This window comes from Citrus clementina, unplaced genomic scaffold (assembly GCF_000493195.1).
Source record: "Citrus clementina cultivar Clemenules unplaced genomic scaffold, Citrus_clementina_v1.0 scaffold_1, whole genome shotgun sequence".
In the NCBI taxonomy this organism is placed as follows: Eukaryota; Viridiplantae; Streptophyta; class Magnoliopsida; order Sapindales; family Rutaceae; genus Citrus; species Citrus x clementina.
In genome coordinates this window covers 16,166,984-16,189,263 of record NW_006263303.1, presented here as the reverse complement: position 1 = coordinate 16,189,263, position 22,280 = coordinate 16,166,984, and the positions used below count along the sequence as shown (strand labels likewise).

The 22,280-nt window shown below is 33.2% G+C and overlaps 2 protein-coding genes across 4 annotated transcripts; one reads left to right on the top strand and one right to left on the bottom strand.

Moving 5' to 3' along the window:
- Positions 1 to 346: 346 nt before the first annotated feature.
- LOC112095670 lies at positions 347 to 6,701 on the top strand. The gene is made up of 5 exons (XM_024177776.1): positions 347 to 674; positions 966 to 1,447; positions 2,090 to 2,273; positions 4,072 to 4,329; positions 6,508 to 6,701. The coding sequence occupies exons 1-5, from the start codon at positions 347 to 349 to the stop codon at positions 6,699 to 6,701; spliced, it is 1,446 nt and encodes a 481-aa protein (XP_024033544.1).
- A 12,838-nt stretch (positions 6,702 to 19,539) lies between these two features.
- LOC18054000 lies at positions 19,540 to 21,960 on the bottom strand. 3 transcript variants are annotated; one of them, XM_024178103.1, is made up of 6 exons: positions 21,758 to 21,960; positions 20,911 to 20,972; positions 20,684 to 20,803; positions 20,398 to 20,573; positions 20,087 to 20,294; positions 19,540 to 19,973 (listed from the first exon to the last, which is right to left on the bottom strand). In XM_024178103.1, exons 2-6 carry the CDS (start codon positions 20,950 to 20,952, stop codon positions 19,809 to 19,811), a joined length of 711 nt encoding a protein of 236 aa, XP_024033871.1. In that variant the 5' UTR covers positions 20,953 to 20,972; positions 21,758 to 21,960; the 3' UTR covers positions 19,540 to 19,808. The 3 variants fall into 3 exon arrangements, with proteins under 3 accessions (XP_024033871.1, XP_006451746.1, XP_024033870.1); XM_006451683.2 differs by having other exon boundaries at positions 20,911 to 21,960; XM_024178102.1 differs by having other exon boundaries at positions 20,684 to 20,752; positions 20,911 to 21,960.
- Between the last annotated feature and the right edge of the window lie 320 nt (positions 21,961 to 22,280).

Genomic DNA, 22,280 nt, shown 5'->3' with positions numbered 1-22,280 from the left:
TACTGATCAAAATTGTAGCATGAATATAATTAGGCTTAATTTTTTTCCTTTCTCACTAAAGGATAAAGCTAAAACTTGGCTACAAAATCTTAGGTCAGAATCCATCCGGACTTGGGATGAAATGCAAGCACAATTTTTGAAAAAATTCTTCCCACCCCACAGAACAAATTCTTTCAAAAGACAAATCACCACTTTCACTCAAAAATTAGGAGAAACTCTCTACCAATGTTGGGATAGGTTTAAAGAACTACTTAACATTTGTCCACATCACGGTTTTGAAACATGGAGATTAGTGTCTTATTTCTACGAGGGATTAACATCCCAAGGTAGACAAGTCATTGAAATGATGTGTAATGGTGAGTTTAGGGATAAAAGTCTTGAAGATGCATTAGACTATCTTGATTATATAGCAGAAAATGCACAACACTGGGATACAGTTGGTTCTTATGAGTCATCAAGTAAACCCCAGTCATCTCCATCTGGTGGAGGCATGCATAACCTTAGGGAAGACCATGATTTTCAAGCCAAATTTGCATCATTAACTAGAAAAGTTGAAGCATTAGAGTCGAAAAAGAATGATCATGTAAAGTCTGTTCAAAATATTTCATGTTATGTTTGCGATTCTACTGACCATTCTACGCAGGAAAGTCCAACTTTGCCAGCTCTGAAAGAAAGTTTGCATGAATAAGTAAATGTCGTTGACAATTTCAAAAGGCCAAATCCAAATCCATACTCCCAAACTTACAACTCTGGTTGGAGAAACCACCCAAATTTCAGTTGGAGAAATGACAATCATGCACAACCTTCACAACCAGTCACTCCACGTCAAAATTTCTAAAACTCCCAGAGTTACCCACCATATGTCTCACCACCAAGAAAAACTCTGGAAGACACATTGCATTCGTTTATTGAAAAATAAGAGTCAATCAATAACCAAACGATGTAAACCTTAACCAATTTGACAGAAACTATCTCCAAACTTACATCTGCTTTGACCATACATGAAAAAGGAAAGTTTCCAGCTCAACCTGAATCAAACCCCAAGAGTCAACAACATCCTCATATAGGAAATTCAGGAAACCAAAATATGAGTCAAATCAAATCGGTTATAACCCTTCGTGGTGGTAAAGTAGTCGAAAAACACATTGTGGACCCTCGTGAAACTAGTAAAGATTCAATTTCAGAAAATAAGGAAGAGTCTGTCGAACCTTTAAACCATGAAGAAATAACCAACTCTCTTCCTGTACCCCTATTTCCTCAAGCACTAATAAAGCCAAAGAAATCAAATCACAGTCTAGAAATTTATGAAGTTTTTAAACAAGTAAAAGTCAACATTCCTCTGCTGGATGTCATTAAACAAGTACCTTCTTATACTAAATTTCTGAAAGATCTGTGCACGGTGAAAAGGAAACATAAGGTGCAAAAGAGAGCTTTTCTAGCAAAACAGGTAAGTTCTATTCTCTCAACCGATAGTGCTTTGAAATATAAGGATCCTGGTTGTCCAACTATTTTTTGCACTATTGGGGATCATAAAGTTGGACATGCTTTACTTGATATTGGTGCCAGTGTTAATTTACTTCCTTACTAAGTGCACCAACAACTCAATCTCGGTGAGTTAAAACAAACTTCTACCACTCTTTTACTTGCTGATAGATTGATTAAGGTTCCAAAAGGAATAATTGAAGATGTATTAGTCCAGGTCGATAAATTCATATATTATGTGGATTTTATTGTTTTGGAAACGGAACCAATTGCTAATAAATGCAAACAAATTCCTGTTATATTGGGTCGACCATTTTTAGCTACTGCCAATGCTTTGATAAATTACAGGAATGGATTAATAAACTTATCTTTCGACAACATGACACTGGAACTCAATGTGTTCAACATGTGTAAACAACCTCACCACCAAGAAGATGATGATAATGAGAATGAGGAAATTGATATCATCGAGCCAATCATTGAGGAACACATTTAGGATGAGAATTTTACAAAATCTGCGAAAATTTGTTTTGCTGGTTCTGTTGAATCAAGTAAGGAATTAGATTTTGATACTGCTAAAATATGCCCTACACTTGATTCTATGCAGGTACCTATAGGTGACGATGACCAATCAAGCTTTGAAGATACAATACAACCTGAAGAAGCAAACGAAGAGGAAGCACCAGAGCTCGAATTAAAGCCCTTACCAGAAGAATTGAAGTATGCCTATCTTAGAGAGCAGCAGACATATATGGTGGTAATTTCTTCTCAGCTTACGCATGATCAAGAAGGTAAGTTGTTATCTATACTAAAAAGGCATAAAACTGCATTTGGTTGGACCTTAAAAGACATAAAAGACATTAATCCTTTAATTTGCACACACCGAATACACTTGGAGGAAAATGCCAAAACAACCCGTCAACCACAAAGAAGACTAAACCCTTATATGATAGAAGTGGTAAAGAAAGAGGTTCTTAAACTACTAGATGTAGGAATTATCTACCATATCTCTGATAGTCAATGGGTAAGTCCAACTCAAGTAGTACCAAAGAAATCTGGAATAACTGTTGTAAAAAATGAAAAAAGTGAACCAATCCCAACACGAGTTCCATCTAGTTGGCGCATGTGTATTGATTACAGAAAATTAAATGATGCCACTAGAAAAGATCATTTTTCCCTTCCATTTCTAGACCAAATTCTCGAAAGAGTAGATGGACATCCCTACTACTGCTTTCTTGATGGCTACTCTGGCTATTATCAAATCCATATAGCCTTAGAAGACCAAGAAAAGACCACATTCACATGTCCATTTGGAACATTTGCATTTAGGAGAATGCCCTTTCGACTTTATAATGCTCCTGCAACATTTCAAAGGTGCATGCTAAGCATTTTTAGTGACATGGTTGAAAATTGTCTAGAGGTTTTTATGGATGATTTAACTGTATTTGGTAATTCTTTTGATACATGTCTTGATAATCTAGAAAATTTTTTGGAAAGGTGCAAAGAAAAAGGACTAGTTTTAAATTGAGAAAAATGCCATTTCATGACCACTTTTGGAATTGTCTTGGGCCATGTTGTGTCTTAAAAAAGAATCGAAGTTGATAAAGCCTAAGTTGAAGTCATTTCAAAATTACCCTCACAAAAAACAATTAGAGAAGTCCGTTCTTTTTTAGGACATGCAGGATTTTATAGAAGGTTTATAAAAGACTTTAGTGCCTTATCTAGACCAATTTGTAACCTCCTAATAAAAGACACACAATTTGAATGGACTAAAAATTGTCAACAAGTTTTTGAAAAAAATAACTACTCTTTTGCCTTTTGAGCTAATGTGTGATGCTAGTGATTATGCCGTTGGCGCTGTTCTGGGTCAAAGAAATGAAGGAAAGCCCTTTTTCATCTATTATGCAAGTAGAACTTTGAATAGTGCTCAAATGAATTACACTACAACTGAGAAAGAACTACTTGTTGTAATATTTGTATTGGATAAATTTCGTTCGTATTTAATTGGTTCATCTACTGTTGTTTATTCTGATCATGCTGCTGTGAGATATTTAATGTCAAAACAGGATGCCAAACCAAGGTTGATACGATTGATTTTGCTACTTCAAAATTTTAATTTGACAATCAAAGACAAAAAGGGCGCTGAAAATGTTGTTGCAGATCATTTTTCAAGACTTACAAATGAGTCTTCAATTGAAACAACACCCATCAATGATTCTTTCCCTGATGAATTTTTGTTTTCTATAAACAAAATGCCTTGGTATGCTAATATTGTTAATTATCTTGCAACATGTGAAATGTCATGTGACTGGAGTTCCCAAGACAAGAAGAAATTCTTAACAGAAGTGAAAAACGTTTACGGGGATGAACCATACCTGTTCAAGTATTGCCTCGATCAAATTTTTCGAAGATGCATACCAGACGACGAGGTAAGTATGGTCATTCAATTTTGTCATTCTGAAGCATGTGGTGGTCATTTTTCTTTAAAAAAGACAGTTGCAAAAATATTACAGTGTGGATTTTATTGGCCGACATTATTTAAAGATTCACATGCATTCTGTAAAATGTGTAAGAATTGTCAAATGCTAGGGTCTATTTCAAAGCGAAACATGATGCCTTTAAACCCTATCCTTGTCATTGAAATATTTGATTGTTGGGGAATTGATTTTATGAGCCCTTTTCCATCATCATTTGGATTTGTATACACTTTGGTTGCTATTGATTATGTTTCAAAATGGATCGAGGCGATTCCTTATCGGCACAATGATCACAAGATTGTGATCCGCTTTTTAAAAGCAAATATTTTGAACAGATTTGGAATACCTCGAGCCATTATCAGTGATGGAGGTAAGCATTTTTGTAATAAGCCATTTGAGTCCTTAATGAAGAAATATGGAATTACCCATAAGGTTGCTACCCCTTATCACCTTCAAACAAGTGGTCAAGTTGAATTAGCAAATAGGGAGATAAAACAAATTTTAAAAAAGACAGTTAATCCAAACTGTAAAGATTGGTCTCTTCGACTAATTGATGCACTTTGGGCATATCGTACTGCTTTTAAAACATCTTTAGGAATGTCACCTTATCGACTTGTTTATGGAAAATCTTGCCACTTACCAGTAGAACTTGAACATAAATCATTTTGGACCATTAAAGCTTTTAATTCAAATCTTGATGATGATGGCAATGTGCGTAAATTGCAAATAAATGAACTTGAGGAATTAAGGAATGATGCATATGAGAATTCCAGAATTATTAAGGCAAAAACCAAATTTTTTCATGACAAAAGAATTTTTCGGAAAACATTTGAAATTGGTCAAAAAGTATTGCTTTATAATTCTCATCTTCATTTATTTCTAGGGAAGTTAAAGTCAAAGTAGAATGGTCCATTTGTTGTAAAAAATGTGTATCCATATGGAGCCATAGAAATTGAAAATCCAAATAATGGTGTCACATTTAAAGTTAATGGCCAAAGATTGAAATCATATCTGGAATACCAACCACATGAAGCAGATACCGAAATCCATTTGAGTGACCCACCAAAATTTTGATTAAGCTTTTTCATTTTAACGTTTTGTGAATTTGATTTACAGTTACTTTATCATTTGAATTATTTGATTTTTTTTCTTTTTCCTTTCCCCTATGTCTTGAATGGAGTGCATTGCATTGTTTTAATTGTGTGTTGTTTGACAATTGTGATTTAGCTCACCAAATTTTTATACTTGTCATGAGTACCTCCATGAGAAATTTCCTTTTCGATCATCTTAAAACGCTTTTTCATGTAAAATTTCACCTGAGGAAATTGCTCTGATTTTGTAAATTACATCCCATTTGGGATCTGCAACCACCAGAGTTAGTATCTCACGTGAAAGATCTAGAAAGATAACTCAAAGAAATAGATGATGGTATTTATAATCTGCAATTAGAACTAAATTCAATAAAAGGACGAAGGTGAGTTATATTCCTTGTATGTTGTTGTTTTATTTTATTGTTCTTCTTCACTTTTGATTTGATTTTGCAGATTTGATTCGTTTTGTTTTGATTCACTCTCCCGTATAAATGGCGGATAACGGTACTCCATGACTTTTTAAGTCGGTATTCTCAGTTTCTCACAATAACTGAAACCTCAATGTCAAGTATAGAAGAAATACAACAAAATTTGCATTAAAATTTTTTTTCTCTCCCTCAAAATGCTCTTAAGAAGATTTACAAAGCTCGTTGTGAACGACTGCGTTTGTTAATGATCAATAGGATTCTTGTTGACATTCGCTGGTTAATTGAAGCAAATGTCCGATTGGCAGGTGAGTTTTCTGATCCATTCATTTCTTACATGCCTGATTTTGGTAAAAGTACATTTGCTACAAAAAGAAGAGCTAAGCGACTTGGCTCTGAATGTTCTCACTGCGTAAGACTTGCTTGCAAAAATCCACGTTGTAAAGCTTTAGGAATGGTTTCTGTAAATCGTGAAGATAAAATCAAATTCGTTAAGGATGGCATGAGTAAAGAATCGTTGGATGATATCTTACGATCTCTTGAGACGCATCCGAGCGGATATGTTCAACGTGAAATTCAAAATTTGTGGAAGCTGTTCCAAAAGGAAAGTACACGGTTTAGTCTTGGGAATCTGACTCTAAAAGACCCTGTTTGCCAGTTTATAAAAAAACTGGATGGGAAGTCTATCCTCAACCCATAGAATGCGTTCAAGCCGTTACTGGACGTAAAACCAGAGGAAGATGTGAGCCACAATCACAACTACCAGTAAGTATCCTTTTATTTTATTGTTCTTTTATCTTTTGCATTATTATTATTATTGTGTGTTTTTTTTTATTTTATCTAATCACCGTTTGCTTTTTCTTTTCACTGTTTGCCTTTGAATTATTAAGCTAAAAGCTTCACGCGTCATTTGACAAATACACCACTCCATTTACAGATGTATATCATTATGTCCATCACCAAGATCCTTAAATAAGAACTTTTTTTCAAACACTCACAAATTGTTTCTTTTTAGAATTGTTCTAATGGCAGCAACTTCAAGCAGTCAACTTAAAAACATTTGTGTGCTTTCTGGATTTCGCTATGAAAAGTATAAGGAGTTCGTTCAAGTAGTTGTAGATCTTGGTCGTGCTATAGCAGAGAGGAAACTACATCTTGTATATGGAGGATGTGACTGCGGGTTATCAAAACTTGTCTCTGAAGCTGCTTTCGTTCGAGGAAGTTAAGTGTTAGGCATCATTCCAAAAGCCTTAAAACCTTTAGGATGTCTACTAGACCCACCAATTGGAGAAGAGTTAGTTGTCTCAGGTATGTAAGAAAGAATATCTGAAATGTTGAATCATGCTGACGCTTTTATTTTCTTGCCAAGAGACCTTGCAACTTTGGAGGCGCTAATTACATTTGCTTCTTAGGCCCATTTGACTATCCATCAAAAACCCATCGCTTACAAACCAGAGCCAGATCCCATGACTTCGGCTTTGGATTGGGCAACTGATGACGATGGCAGTAACTCTTGTAAAAAGTGTAAATTAAATTTAACTTTCCGTCTGTAAATATTTCTAGCAGTGGCCAGGTGATATCTTATAAACTTTACTCCTTTCTTTAGACATTGAGGACAATGTCTCCTTCAGGTTGGGGGGAGAGAATTGTTGATAATTGTCGAATGTCTCAGTCCTAGTGATGTTTTTACTAATTTTTGTTGTAAAGACTAACTTTGGATAAAAATTTGAGTCGAAGATGGCAGAATATAGAATGTAGTGTCTCTAGAAACGCATCTTCTTAATTTTTGTGTTTTCTTCTAAAAAAAAATGTTTCTAACTTTTTATTTTCGGTCTTTTTCTCTTTTTCTCTTTTTCTCTTAATCATCTCCCTTAAGTTTCTGTAATTAGTCCCAATTTTTTAGTGTTTTCTTAAAAAAAAAATTATTTTCTTTTTCAGTGTGATCTTTTAACATTGGATAACATGATGATTTTCAAATTTTGGTATTCGTATTATCTTTGGCCTTGAGTTATGTTACACTATGTTTTTTCCCTTTGCATGTTGAAACGTAAATTGAGAAATTGAATGAGTGAAATTGATTAAGCCATTTGGAGGAATGTACATGTTATGAAAAGACCAAGCGAGTTTTTGAGCCTATTATCCTTGGAGAGTAACCTTGTTTGCCTATAAAGCTTCACAATTTATTGTACAAGATCTCAATATTTTCTAAAGAAAAAAAAAGAAAGTTTGTGCAACCGCATCTAAAAGTCTATTGAACTAGTGGATATGAAAGATTATATAGAACCCTCAAAGATGACAGAATGCCATCTTTGATTCGTTTGAGCCTTTCTAGCCAACCCTATTATAAAGAATCTATAGTTAACCCCTTTGAGCCTTTGAAAAAAAAAAAACTTTTTCTTTGGTAACCTATCATATTTTCCTACTCCAATGAGGAGTATCATCTTATGTTTTATGTTTTCCATCACCCAATTATGTTTAAAAATAGGGATGATTATGTATTCCTAATAATGGTGCTATAAAAAAAAGATGATATGTATATATCAATTAATAAATAAAAAAAGAGAAAAATATCCAAGGAAAAAGAAAAAAAGCACCTTATAATCTCCAAAAGTCCCCTATTTTTCAAACATATATTTTTGTTTTCCCTATTACTCTTTTTGTTAGCCATAACCCTAGCTTACGTTACGTCCTAATAAAGTTTTTCTAGATTTTTGGGAACTATAGTCTGAAGTAAAAGCTGGTAATATGGACTAAAAGATGTGGTGATGCATAAAAATAAAAATAAATTTTGTTAGTAATTCATTAGACTTGAGATCATTTTATTTCTAAGGTGTGGGCATTATTTTTTCATCTTGATGAGAGTGTGTAATATTGTTTTATTATTCTCTCAAATTTACCATTTTTTAGAGTGACAAATTAATTTGGGGTATATCTTCTTTTGAGAGAGTCACTCTTAATCGTGAGATTTTGGGGTTTGATGTATCATTCTTAAAAGTGGCTTGATTAATGTCGCTCTGATGATTGATCATTTTATAGGATTTTACTGAACTGTTTTGAGCGGGTGTGATTTTCTTTGGGCTGAAGATAATGCTTATACTTTTATTTGATTGTTGTCATTAATCTGATGAAGGAAGTAAACACAATTTTTCAAAAACAAAAAAAAGATTTTCAATTTGGTTTTGAAATTTCTCTAAATTTTTATCTCTTAAATTGCTAGGGCCTAGCAATAAGTTGGTTGGGGGGTGTGATTGAAACTAAAAAGTATACATTTAATAAGGATAAAATTATTAGTTTTTTACTTATTATGTCGATTAATGCGTTCGTTATTTCTAAATTATTTTAATGCTCCCCAAATATATTTTATGTTAAATTAATTCGTAATTTGTTAATTTTTATCTTGTAAATATTTTTCAAGAATAAAGATGGAATTAGAATTAAAAGCGGGAACAAAAAAGAACTACTGGAACATAATTGAAAAGATGTAATAATAAATAATAAATAAAAAAATAAAAAATAAAAAAAGAACAAACGAACAAAAGCATGTTGGTGTGATGGCCTCCTGACCATTACACAATTCAATATATATATATATATATATATATATATATATATATATATATATATATATATATATATATAATATAAAAATAAAATAACATATTAATATTAATAAAATAAAAGAAAAGAAGACGATTCCCTTGCCTATAAAAGGCAAGGGGATGCAGGCCAGAAAGGAGAGAACTGTTTTGAGAGTTGAAGCCGAGATTGAAGACTTTCTATCTTTTTTTCTTTTCTTTTCTTGTTTCCGTTTGTATCAATTTTCTTTATAATATATTTTAAAAAGTTTATCAAATAAAAAGAGTATTGTGTTTTCTTTTAATATGAGTAGCTAATTTTATTAAGCTGAGGTGAATGATGAAGCTCAATGTTTCAAACTATTAATTATTATTATTTTCTCAAATGAGTTTTTAAGTTTATTTAATTCTTTTCTAATTATTTTTATATCATGTTAATTTATAAATCTCACTGGATTTTATGGTATTTTGACATAATGTCGACACATTAATATAGTGTGGCACATTAGGTACTTTATTCTATATTTATCCACACACATAGAATTAAATGATATAATATTTTTTTGAGAATAAAATGATATAATAATTAATTGGTAAAAGTGAGGCAAAATATAAATGAGAGAGTATTAAAATTATAGTTTGAATACAGAGAGTGGATCCTAAAACTTAGGTTATTTTTAAATTGATTTCAAATAATTTCTTTTCCCCACAATTAATTTTCTTAGTTTTACTAGATTTAAAATTTCCTATGGTTCAACCCCGGTCTCACCCGATTATATTATAACTAGACACTCTTATACTTGAGAGTAATACACTTTTGAGTCGTATCAGTTATGAGATTGAACGCACATAAATTATTAAACATTGAAAAGTCTAATTTAAATCTAAACCAATAGTCATCCTAAATTACTTGAACAAATTCAATTTTGATAGAAATTAAAGTGATTAAACTAAGAAAAAAATTAAAGCAAGGGAGATTTCAATAATATAAAGATTACTAAAGTTTCAAAATTCACTACTATTCAACTAGTAATTATCTAATTATTATTAAACCCTAATTTTAAAGTATTAACTTAAAATCAATCTATATAATCTCATGGATATAATAATTAAGCTCAAGTTGGTAAATCTAATGTAAGTCCTTTTACGCTTCAAGGTATCATTTTTAAGCATCCTATGTATTTAATTTATTGAAAAATAAATAATCAAAGAGAAACATTAATTATTATTTTACCAAACTTATATTTAATCAAACAATCTCTTAACCATCAAGAAATATAAGATATTAAATATGAAAAAAATAATTATTCAATTAATCATGTGAAACAAACACTATAATCAAAGAGTACATGTAAGAAATTAATTAAATAAAAAAATAATTATTTTATTTAATGGGTTTCATCCTTAACTTCGATATAAGAAAATTAACTATATATACTTAAATAGAGAGCAATAGAATTAATAGAACCAGCTGTAGAAAGCTTTAGACGGCACTGTTGCTATTCTTTGCCCGTGCCTCTCTTGTGCGATCTAACTTCGATATGTAAGAAATTAATTAAACAAAAAGATAATTATTTCATTGAATGAGTTTCATCCTTAACTTCGATATAAGAAAATTAACAATATATGCTTAAATAGAGAGCAATAGAATGAATAGAACCAACTGTAGAAAGCTTTAGACGACACTGCTGCTAGTCTTTGCCTGTGCCTCTCTTGTGCGATCTAGCTTGTATTTTTGTGTCTCAACATTATATAAAATACTAGGTGACCTAAGCTAGTAGTCGAATCCTTAGATTTTAATTCGAATTCTTAATCGGCTCTAGTATGGTCTCAATGAGAAAGAAGCATTTTCTAATCTCCTAGTGCAAGCAGAGAAAAACAAGGTCGTTTATGGGTTTAAGTTAGGGGTGGGCATAAACCCACAACCCATGGGTTTATCGAAACTCAAACCAAATTAAATGGTTTGGGTTGGGTAAATCATTAAAATGGGTTAGATGTGAGTTTTATGTAGAAAACCATTTCATTATGGTTTGGGTATGGTTTACCCATGGGTTATGGATAAAACCCCAACACTTAAATTTTCAAATAAAATAAATGAAAACAAAATAAATTAACACAAATAAGTGAAAGACCACCATTAAATTTTTTACGGCGTGATTAATCGTCAACAGTTAGAAAATAAAAATAACAGTAAAAATAAATTTATATTAAATAAATATTGTTGTAAATAACATAAATTTTTTTTCTTATTTACAAAAATAATTCCTCCCACATGGAAAGATCATCATAGAAAGAGCAGGAGACTCTACTAATGATCAATAATAATTCGGCTTGGACTAGGTCCGATATGCTAGATGTCGGCTAATTTTTGGTTAATAATTGAATGTAATGCCCATATTAAGTATTAAAACAAGAAATATATATTTTGATATGAGTAGAAAAATTAATAATAAAATTTTTTCTTGTAATTATTTATTTTGTGAACATTTTCTTATAATAAATATTTTGTAATATTTTAAAATTAAATGTAAAAAGTATAGGTAAAATATTTTATTATTTATCTTATAATAAATTTTTATTTGTCAATCAAGTTTTCTTATAATAATTTTTTTATCATTTGACTAATAACTTTCTTATATATTTATTATAAGAAAATTTTCAAAAAATAAATAAGTATAAAAAAATTTTATTATTAATTTTTTTGTTCATATCAAAACAAATATTTCTTATTTTTAATGCTTTATTTTTTATTTAGTTTCTATTCATGTGATTTATTTAATTTAGAATAAATATAAATAAAAGAGTAGTTGAAAATAAGGGTAATATTGTAAACTTATACTATTAGAGGAGTTTTTGGCCATTATAAAAGCAGAAGGGGGAAAAACAATATATGTTGATTACTGTAGGGGGGAAACTGGCAATCTCCCTAAAATTAAACATATAAGTAGACAACATAACGTAAAACTACCAAAACGATAAATAAAAATAAATATTGAATAATTAAATAAATAACAAGTGGCAAAATTTATTACTAGATTGTTAATGTCATGTTTGTGAAAGTTTATTATTAAAGTGTAGGTTCTTATTTATTGAAAAATAATAATTTTTGTGATTAAACTTTATTTTGATTTTCTAGTATTCTTTAATTTAAGGATTAAGTTATTGTAAAATTTATAATTTTTATCCACTATATTTTTTATATTTTAATATCAATTTAATAATTAATAACAATTAATAATTATTATAATTTTGATATAATTAAATTTTATTAAAATAAAAATTATTTTAATAATAAAATTCAAACCAAACCCAAATGGTTTGGTTTGGTTTGGGTTAAAAATATTTGGGTTGGTTTGGGTTGGATCCAAATTTTTATGGTTTGGTTTGGGTTGACTTAAAATCCAACCCAAACCAACCCATGCCCACCCCTAGTTTAAGTTTAGCAGCAACATCTCAATCACCCATTTACTATTTGCTGACGACGGTTTGGTGTTTACAAAAGCATCAAGTGAAGGTTGCAAGAACTTGAAGAGTATTTTTGACTGTTATGCCTCAGCATCAGGCCAAATTTTCAACTACAATAAATCCTTCATGTTTTTCAGTAGCAATGTACAAGCTGGCCTGGTGGATAACATTAAGAGAATCTTTCAACTTAATGTAGTTTTCAAACATGAGAAGTACTTGTGTCTACCATCTATGGTGGGGAGGAAAAAAATTAACTTCTTAAATGACATCAAGTTAAGAATCTTAAATAAGTTATTAAGCTGGCAGAACAATTTTTTTTCAAGCGAGGGGAAGGAAGTTCTCATCAATGCAGTGGCCCAAGCTATCCCAGCTTACACAATGAGTGTTTTCAAGACCCCTTTATGTGTCAATGAAGATATCCATAAGGCTATTGCGAGATTTTGGTGGACTTCAAAGACAGATCATAGAAGTATACACTAGACTAAATGGGAGCAGTTATGTCGTGCAAAGAGAAAATGAGGCTTAGGCTTTAGGGATGTTTCTACCTTCAATTAGGCCTTAGTTGCAAAGTAAGGGTGGCAGATTCTTCAATACGCAGAATCTTTATAGGACTTAGGTCTAAATTAAAACTGATTTTTATTGATTAAATCAAAAGAAACAATCCTGACCTACAATTTGAGAGGTAGGTCAATTTTTCCTAAACTCCTAATTACTCCTAACACTAGACAAAACTCAACACAAACCTTAAATGACTCCTTAATATCTTATTTATACTTGAACCCTAATTAATAATAAAATTACTAAACTGCCCCTACCCTTTTATATTTGCCCTTAACACAAGTTTTCATTGGTCTAACATTACTCCCCTCCCAAAATGACACCTTGTCCTTAAGGTGAAATCCAGGAAACTACTGCCTCTTCTTCCTTGGCTTCTTCCTTCTCATCACACACAGTCAGAACTTGTAGTGATTTGTCCTTACATCAATACCCCGGTGAAAATTTCTCATCGCATTGAAAACACAATCCCTTTGTCCTCTTGTCCTAAATCTCTGTCTCTGTGAGGCGTTTGAAAGTCACGCCTAGTCGTGCCCCACTAACTCGATCCCTTTGGGAATCTCTCTGTAACCCCAATATTTGTGTTTTTTGGCCTCCCAGTTGTGTGCTTTAGAACTCTCGCTGAAGGTCTGGGTTTTCTGTCCTACTAAAGGTGTGTTGTTTCGGTATGAAAAACTGATTGAATTGCTCCTATTAACTCGTTCTGTTGTGTTCTCATCCTCAATCATTTGTGTCAACTCTATTGTTTCCCCTAATCCTCTTGGCCTTAGCAAGCATAGCAAGGTTCGAACTTCTGGCTTTAGTCCCTTCATAAAATTCCCTTCCAATACCACCTCTAGGATTCCCCCTAACTTCCCCGATAGCAACTTAAACTTCACCCTATACTCCATGACCGTTCTGTCTTAGTCCAGGGCAAAAAACTGTTCATGTAGATCTCCCTCTTGAGTGGCCTGAAACCTCTCCAACAGCCGATCCTTAAATTCACCCCACGACCTCAATTGTTATCGTTGTTCCCACCATTGAAACCACGCAAGAGCCTTTCCCTCCAAACATAACGCCATCGCCATTAGTTTTTCCCTTTCTGAGAGTCCATTGATGGCAAAATAGCACTCTACCCTACACACCCATCCATAAGCTTCATTGCCTTAAAAAATGGGCATTTAAGTTTTCTTACCCCAAAATCTACTCTAAATTGAGTTAGCTCCGCCCAATTTCGCACTATCGAAGCTCTCCAACCTCCCAAATTTACTGTAGTTTCAACAAATCCCTAAGATCCAGCCCAAAATTCTCCTTACTCAGCCCCATATTGGGCTGAAATCCCTTGCCCAACTGCATTCCGGTCATAATCGCTCCCTCTCTTGTCAGTAACCCATCCTTTCGGCCATCTGCCCCTAAATTCAACCTGTCCAGACCCCAAACCGCCCTGCCCTAGCCCACAGCAACCTTGCCCAACCTACCTTGGCCTAAAACGGCCCTGTCCAGCCCAAAATTCAGACTGCCTAGGTCGTGCATCATCCTCAAACGTCGTCGAGTCGCCAAGCCCAGCCACCCCCAATTCCTGCGCGCCCTATTTCGGTGCCGAAACGCCGATTCCCAACCCTAAAGTGCCTCCTCCAGCCACGTAACCCTTAGATCCACCGCCCCCAGCCGCAACCTAGCCTCATTCGCCACGCCCAATGCCAAGAAAGGCTCCCCTAGGCCGTAAGTCCCTTGGGTCGATCTCCCCGCCATCAAATCTGCCATGAACAGTTGCCCCTGGCTGTGCGAGACTAGTGGATTTCAGCCCTCCGCCCTCTGTACCGTCGCCGAGCACGAGTCATGTGTCGCCAGATCCTTCTCCCCACCATGCCGCCTTGGCTTGTTGATATTGCCAGTGGTGGGTTGAGGTGGAGTTCTATCAATTTCAGCAACATGGCTTCAAGGGATGAAAATTGTTGTTGAACGTTATTAAATCGCTCGTTAATGGTGGCCTTGAGTGATCCAATCTCTGCTTTCAATTTTTCTTCAAGCGCGTCCACTTTTTTTGCTGCCATTGTCCTAGGATTCTTGCTCTGATACCACTTTGATAGGACTTAAGTCTAAATTAAGGTTGATTTTTATTGATTAAATCAAAAGAAAGAACAATCCTGACCTACAATTCAAGGTGTAGGTCAATTTCACCCAAACTCCTAATTACTCCTAACACTAGACAAAACTCAACATAAATCCTAAATGACTCCTTAATATCTTAGTTATATCTGAACCCTAATTAATAATAAAATTACTAAACTGCCTCTGCCCCTTTATATTTGTGCTTTACACAAGTTTTCATTGGTCTAACAAATCTCTAATGGCTAGAGTTCTAAAGGCGAAATATTTTAAGCATGTGGATTTAATGGAGGCAAAGTTACGATCAAATCCATCCTTTATGTGGAGAAGCATTTTATGGGATAGACAGATCCTCAAAAAAGGGCTCAGATGGAGAATTAGTACAGGGAATCGGGTCTACATTTACAAAAGCAACTGGTTGCGAAGACCAGAAACTTTCAAATTCTCACCTCAAACAATTGATCAATATGTTATGGTATCTGACTTGATTGATGAGGAACAGAACTTGAAAGAAAGAGAGATCAAGCAGCACTTTATGGAGGAAGATGCTGACAGCATCCTGAAGATTCCACTACCAAGAACCCCCCAACCGGATCAGTACATGTGGCATTATGACAAATATGGAATGTATTTAGTCAAAAGTGGGTATCAGTTAGCTATGAAGCTAAAGTTTCCAGACAAGCCTAGTATTTCAGATACTTCTCAAAGCCATTGGGGAGTTATATGGGCTGTAGAAATTCTGGAAAAAGTCAAGGTTTTTATGTGCAAGGCAGCAAGGAACCTCCTACCGACAGCTGAAAATCTCGAGAAAAGAAAGGTTCTACCAAATCCTTTTTGCCATAGATGTGGCCTGAAAAGTGAAGATGCATTTCATGCTCTTATGGAATGCAAGGCTGCACAAAACGTTTGGAAGAACACAGTTTTTACTGAGGAAGTGAAGGTGCTCAATCACCAAGATATGTTGAGTGTCTTGCATGAAATGGGTAGAAAAAGAAGCAAAAAGGAGCTGAAGCTGATAGCTGCCTTATGTTGGGCCATTTGGCATTCAAGGAATCTTCTCATCTTTGAATGGAAGAAAGAAGATTCGCAATTATCAGCTGCAAGAGCTGAAGCAATGCTGGAATCATATCGAAGAATTAAAATACCAGACACTCAGAAATACAAAAATCAGCAAGTTAAAAGGCAGCAGACATGGAGTCCTCCCCCGGAAGGTTGGTTCAAAGTTAATGTAATCAAAGATCAGGTTGCAGGTTTGGGTGTAGTGGTTGATCTAATTCAGAACAAGGTAGCAAGACAGAAATTTTCTGGACTGTGTCATCAATTCAAGACAATTTAACTAGGATGAGTCAGTCAAGAGTACAGCGTGTCCGAAGAGATTGTAATACTATAGCTCATGCCTTGGCAAAAGAAGCTCTTGTATTTGATCATCAAGCTGTCTGGCAGGGATCTTTCCCGCCCCATATCATGTCACTCTTTTCAGTTTAGTCCTATGAAAGCTATATTTTCTCATCAAAAAAAAAAAAAAAAAAAAAAAAAAAAGCTAAAAGAATCCTTTTTATGAAATTCAATCCACCATTACTTAATAAGTAACAGACTTATGAGCAGAAGTACAATTGTAAAATTAAAATTCCTTTTTAACGCAAATTAAATTTTTCTTTACGTGCTGTACACTCGACCTGAGACATGGCTTCCACTAATTCTTCAATGCTTCCAAATTACTATTCTTTAAGCCTTTTTTTACCCACAAGTTCCAACAGTAAAATGGTTTAATTAACTAAAAATAAAAAATAAAAAAAAAACTAAAAAATATATGATTAAGAACAAAATATGTAGATATTATATGCATAAAAGCATACATTCAGATAATTTTTTTCTTTTTTTCTCCTTTCCAAAAATATTTTAGTGAAATAAAAAATGAGAAAACGTTGCAATGCTAAAACAAAAATAACCCACTTAGGCCTTCGCTTTGTGGTGCTCTTTGTTATGGGCGCCACTATGACTTATGGGCGGAGGTAGAATATTTCTTCCCAAATATTAGTGGGAGTAGAATTCTAAGCTAATTAAATAGATATTTGAGCGTATTTCAAACATATATGCATGTGTGTGTCGCTCCATCCCAGCATTGGTAGATAATTCATTGCCTCATTTGTCTTAGTGATCCGATGGCATCTAGTGAAAGGACCATCACTCAATGGATAAAAGTTAATTACTTTAGGGATAACAGGCAAAGTTTCCTTCGTAGCTTTTGGAACTCCTTTGCAGTGGCTTCATTCCATGCCTTGTTTTACAGGAAACCTCAAAGTAACTCTTTTTCATTAATCATTGTATCCCAATCATATCCTGATTCCTGTCATTTATTATCGATATCGTTTTGGTGCATTAACTTAAGAATGGTAAATAAAAGTATAGTATTCCCTGGCCTGTTGAAATTTAAAAGTATTTAGGTTGAGTGAAGTTATTGGCACTCCTCGATTATCTAAATAGAATCACACTTCAAATAAAATTATATTTAAGGACAAATAAAAATTAAACACATTTAAGAATTTTTCAAGCAAATCACTTTCATCATAGTCAATCCATTTTTTTTTCTTTTTGTTTTCAACCTAGCACTTCCGTCTAACCAAAATAAATTACAAAAATTTAGAATAATGTATTGTTCTTTTCCTTCTAACCAAAATAAATTACAAAAATCTAGAATAATCTATTGTTCTTTTCCTTCAAACCAAAATAAATTACAAAAATCTAGAATAATCTATTGTTATTTTATTAATTCTTAATGATTAAGAATTTTATAACTAAGATTATTTTCAAATTGTAATTTAAAATATGTATAATTTAATTTAATAATTGACATTAAAAAATCTATCATCCAGAAAATTTTTAATTTATGTTTAGGGTAACAACAAGATTACAAAAGAAAATTAAGATAGTGAAATACTACTTTGAATTTTAGCAATAAACAAAATAAACTGAAAAATAGAAGAGTGTATTTAAAAGAAAAAATGACATTTTTGAAATTAAAATAAAAATGATTAGAAAAGGAGATTTATTAAAAGATTAGAGGGGTGTCAATCGTCCAACTCTTTGGTTCAAAGCCATAATGATAATGCTAATACCTAACATAGTTGGCCAGATACTTTCTACAAGGTAAGCAGACATTATTTTTTTTTCAGTGTTGTTGGGATAAGTGAATTCTTTTAGATCTATCCTCCGAAAGAACCAGACAATATGATAATTTTTCTTCATCCAAATCGAGCAAGAATACCAAATTAAATGACGTGTATAAAAAATGAAAAAGATAAATAGATTTGAGGAAAATTATTGCTAAATATCTGAAGTATAATGCAAAAATATTATAATAAAAGTATATATATATATATATATATAATAAGGATGTCATTAAAATTAAAAAAAATACCTATTTTAATACATTAAAAATTATATTTTTTTATCTGTTAGTTTATTAAAATATGTATTTTTTTAATTTATTTTTATTTTTTTAGTAACATTCTTATTTATTAAAGTAAAGTGAGGATACTCCCACTACATAAACATTATTAAGTAAAAATCTGTATGCAAATAGAAATAGTCTGGCGGGCCGCGGGACTGAGGAATAATTTGCTTATCTCTGTGGCAGTTGTATAAATTTTGCTGGCAAATTTCTCTTTTGTAATGTGGTCCTCCACCTTTATCACTGATATAACCATAATGAAGAGTCAGATTCAGGGAACCCACCGAATCAAAGAGAAGACCCCACACAACACACATACTGAGAGTTTGTTACCAAATCAAGTGTCTGGCTTGCCTGACTCATCAACCAACCAAACCAACAGAAGCAGAAAAGCCTAAAATCAAAGGCACAAGACAACCAAGTCATGGCTTCATGTATCTCTCTTCTTTCAATCTTCACGTGTTCAAGATTTGGGGTTACTTTCAATCTTCGGACTTCAATGATCAAACCTAAGAGTTAACATATAAAGATCTATATGACAAATCCAACACTTACAAGATTTTTATCCTTAATTTTTCATTTCATGTCATAAGTTTTGAAATTTAGGTTACAAAAATTTCAATTTCATTTTGCCACTAGGGACTTAGCCAAAATGGTGAGGGCTAGTTGAGGGCACAAGTTCGTCGTCGTTATGGGGACCCCAACATTTTTTTTTGTAAAAATATAAGTAGATAGATGTAGATCTTTCATATAATAGTGATAGTAAAATTTTTAGCTACATTAATAAGCCATTGAGATATACTACAAGTGTATGCATAAAATTTCATTGTAATACACGTAGATTGATGTCAGTTTAAAAATTATAATATTTCACTTTATGATAACCAAATGCAAATTAAAGCATTAAACCAATGAATTATGAAACTGCCAACCAAATATTAATTTTGCTTCATGAAAGTATAGCATCAAAACATACAAATCTACATCACCCTATCTTCCTCTTCTCTCTATCTTCACATGGGCAAGATTTGGGGTTGCTTTCACATTCAAGCTTACATAAGCAAATTTATATGTCAACCCACTTGTGAAGTAAAGGAAAAAGGAAAACAACTACTAGTATGTGATCTCATTGATACTAACAAGTGGCCTAGTAAACAGAGGAAAAAAAATTGGGTACAGAAATGAGCTATTGTAACAACTTATAACTTCAAATTGAGATCAACACTTTCACCTACTTCACCATTGTTACAATTCGTCATTGTGCTTGTTGCTTGGCCAGTTTGAGCCATTGATTGTGGGAAGAAGCTATAGTAAGGCTGCCTTTGATTTTGGCCCGGCCGATGCATTTGATCTACAACACTTCCCTTTTTCACAAATGATAGAATCAAACAAGAAATGTAAGTTGAACGTAATAATCAACCGTAATAAATTAGTAGAATGAAAAATTAAAGTGCTATTGTTTTAAAAATAAACTCACTTGATAAGGTAACAATTCAAAATCAGGGAATTCACTATTGGTGAAAGCTAGAAAATGTGGAGGGCGCTTGAATTTTGATCCTTGACACAATGAAGTACTTGTGGGAGGAGCTAATGTGAGAAACCCTCCATTCAGAACCCCATTTTCTTTTATGCTTTTCTTGGAATTATTAGGCTCTAACATGAACGCTGAGCATGAAGAGCCTTCTCTGGAATGATTAAAAGCAATGAACATGTAAGCAAAAAGAAAGTATACACACATTAAATTGCCATATAAGGGATGAAACTAAAATTACAAGTTATGCTAGTTACCTGGACATTGCGAAACCGGGTTCAAAAATGAGTGTGTGTCCTCTGCCACATGAAGCTGAGTCTTCTGATCTGCTGATCACTCTGGGATGAACAATGGGTGGTATTTTGTAGTGCAAAGTTGAGAATGCTGGTGGATGGTCAATAGAAAAAGGATATGGCCTCTTCATGCCAACCATCTATACTAAATTTTAACCAAATTCAATTGTTAAAGAAAAATTGAATTAAATTACTAAATCTGAGCAAATTATGAAAGATGAGATCTTTTCAAAATAGAGCATCTATATACCTTATCTTCCTCTGGCCACATAGGTGGATAATTATTGCTATAATAGCTTTGGTTTGAAGGGGGCTCCATCTGAAAATTTATTATAGATGATGATGAAGTTGCTGATGAAGATTCAAACACCTAAACAAATTCCATGCATCAAGAAAAATAAAAACAAAATAAAAATAAAGCCCCTATAAGAAAAATAAGTCAGAAGTAAAGAAAAATCATGAAATTAATTGCCATACCATTGAAGAAGAAGGATGCAGGAATAGCTGTGGTCTTTGCATCGAGCTAGGGAAAGGCCAAACTGGGACCGAGTCAAAAGGCAAATTATTAAAATTTGATCGAAAATTCAATCCCGGATCCACCCCAGCGCTCTCTTTTTCGAGGCTATAATCACAAGAATTATGCAATTTATGAACATTTGCAGCATGTCCATGATGAATTGAAACACTTGATGATGAACAACCAGCAGGATTATTTGTCGATGGAACAGTATTTGCTTTTGAATTCAGAATTTCAATATTTTGGATGACTGATGAACAAGAAGAAGGCATAAACATTGAATTTGGTGATGAAATTGAAGAAGAGCAAGGTTGATTTGAAGATGCGGTTAATGATGCATCTTTCCTTTTTTGTTCTTCTATTCTAATTCTTTCAAGTTGTGCCACACCAAGTCCTCTTTGTGGTACTTTTTTAGGCTTTTGTTTTTTTGCAGATCTAACAATATTACCAAGACCACCACCACTACAATTACCGCTACTACTATTGCTGCACTTTTGCGTTTGATCTTCCTGACCCATAGATTTTGGTCACCTTCAAGAAACACAATATTAATTTAAAGAACAAAAAAAGGGGACAAAGATTTGGAGAAGGACCCTAAATTTTAATTTCCATCATTTCACCTACTTGTTACATACATTCTTGAAGAAGGGATAGAAGCAAAGGCACATAGATGGATTTCTAAAGAGAGAGCGAGAGAGAGGGGTATTTATAAAGAGAGCGAGAGAGAGGGGGAGAATCAAATCTTGAATTTGAGGAAGGGGAAAAAGCAACAAAGCATGATTTGAAATTAGGGGTAAAAAGGATTACCTGAGCAAAATCTAGTGGAATATCAACATCCCAATTTGAAAAAGATGACCCAAAATCTCGTCAAACCCATGAGCTTAGCCAAATTTTCAGCGATGAAAAGATTGAAGAGAGAGAGAATGAGTATCTCAGATGTTTCAGATTTTTCTCCAAACCCAGTTGTCTGGTTTGTCTGAGAGGTAGATCAACATTTTTATTTTTCTATAATTGTTCGAAGTTTCAAAATTCAAAACCATGCAAAAATGATATTAAAAAAAAGACAATAAGAATCATAATATTCAATATGTATTTCTCTCTCAATTGCCGCCCAAATCCTCGCTCCGCAGCTCCTGTCTTGATTCCTAGACTGACTCTCTCTCAGTAACCCAACTGAGATTATATTGTTGAGTTCTAAAACTAGGTAGGAGCCATGAGTTACGAAGTATGCCATGTCACCTTTAGCTTCATTGCGAGGGATTTCTTTCTGGCAGCTTTTTGGACCTCAATCATGGGGCCCTCAATTCTCGTAACACGTTCATCAAATTCA

Coding starts and splice junctions, on each gene's coding strand:
- LOC112095670 (XM_024177776.1), top strand. CDS start 347: ATGTGTAATGGTGAGTTTAGGGATAAAAGTCTTGAAGATGCATTAGAC. Junction 675..965: donor TTTGCCAGCTCTGAAAGAAA/GTTTGCATGAAT, acceptor CCAATTTGACAG/AAACTATCTCCAAACTTACA. Junction 2,274..4,071: donor GCTTACGCATGATCAAGAAG/GTAAGTTGTTAT, acceptor GTCAAATGCTAG/GGTCTATTTCAAAGCGAAAC.
- LOC18054000 (XM_006451683.2), bottom strand. CDS start 21,468: ATGGGTCAGGAAGATCAAACGCAAAAGTGCAGCAATAGTAGTAGCGGT. Junction 20,804..20,910: donor TGCATCCTTCTTCTTCAATG/GTATGGCAATTA, acceptor GAATTTGTTTAG/GTGTTTGAATCTTCATCAGC. Junction 19,974..20,086: donor TTGAATTGTTACCTTATCAA/GTGAGTTTATTT, acceptor TTTGTGAAAAAG/GGAAGTGTTGTAGATCAAAT.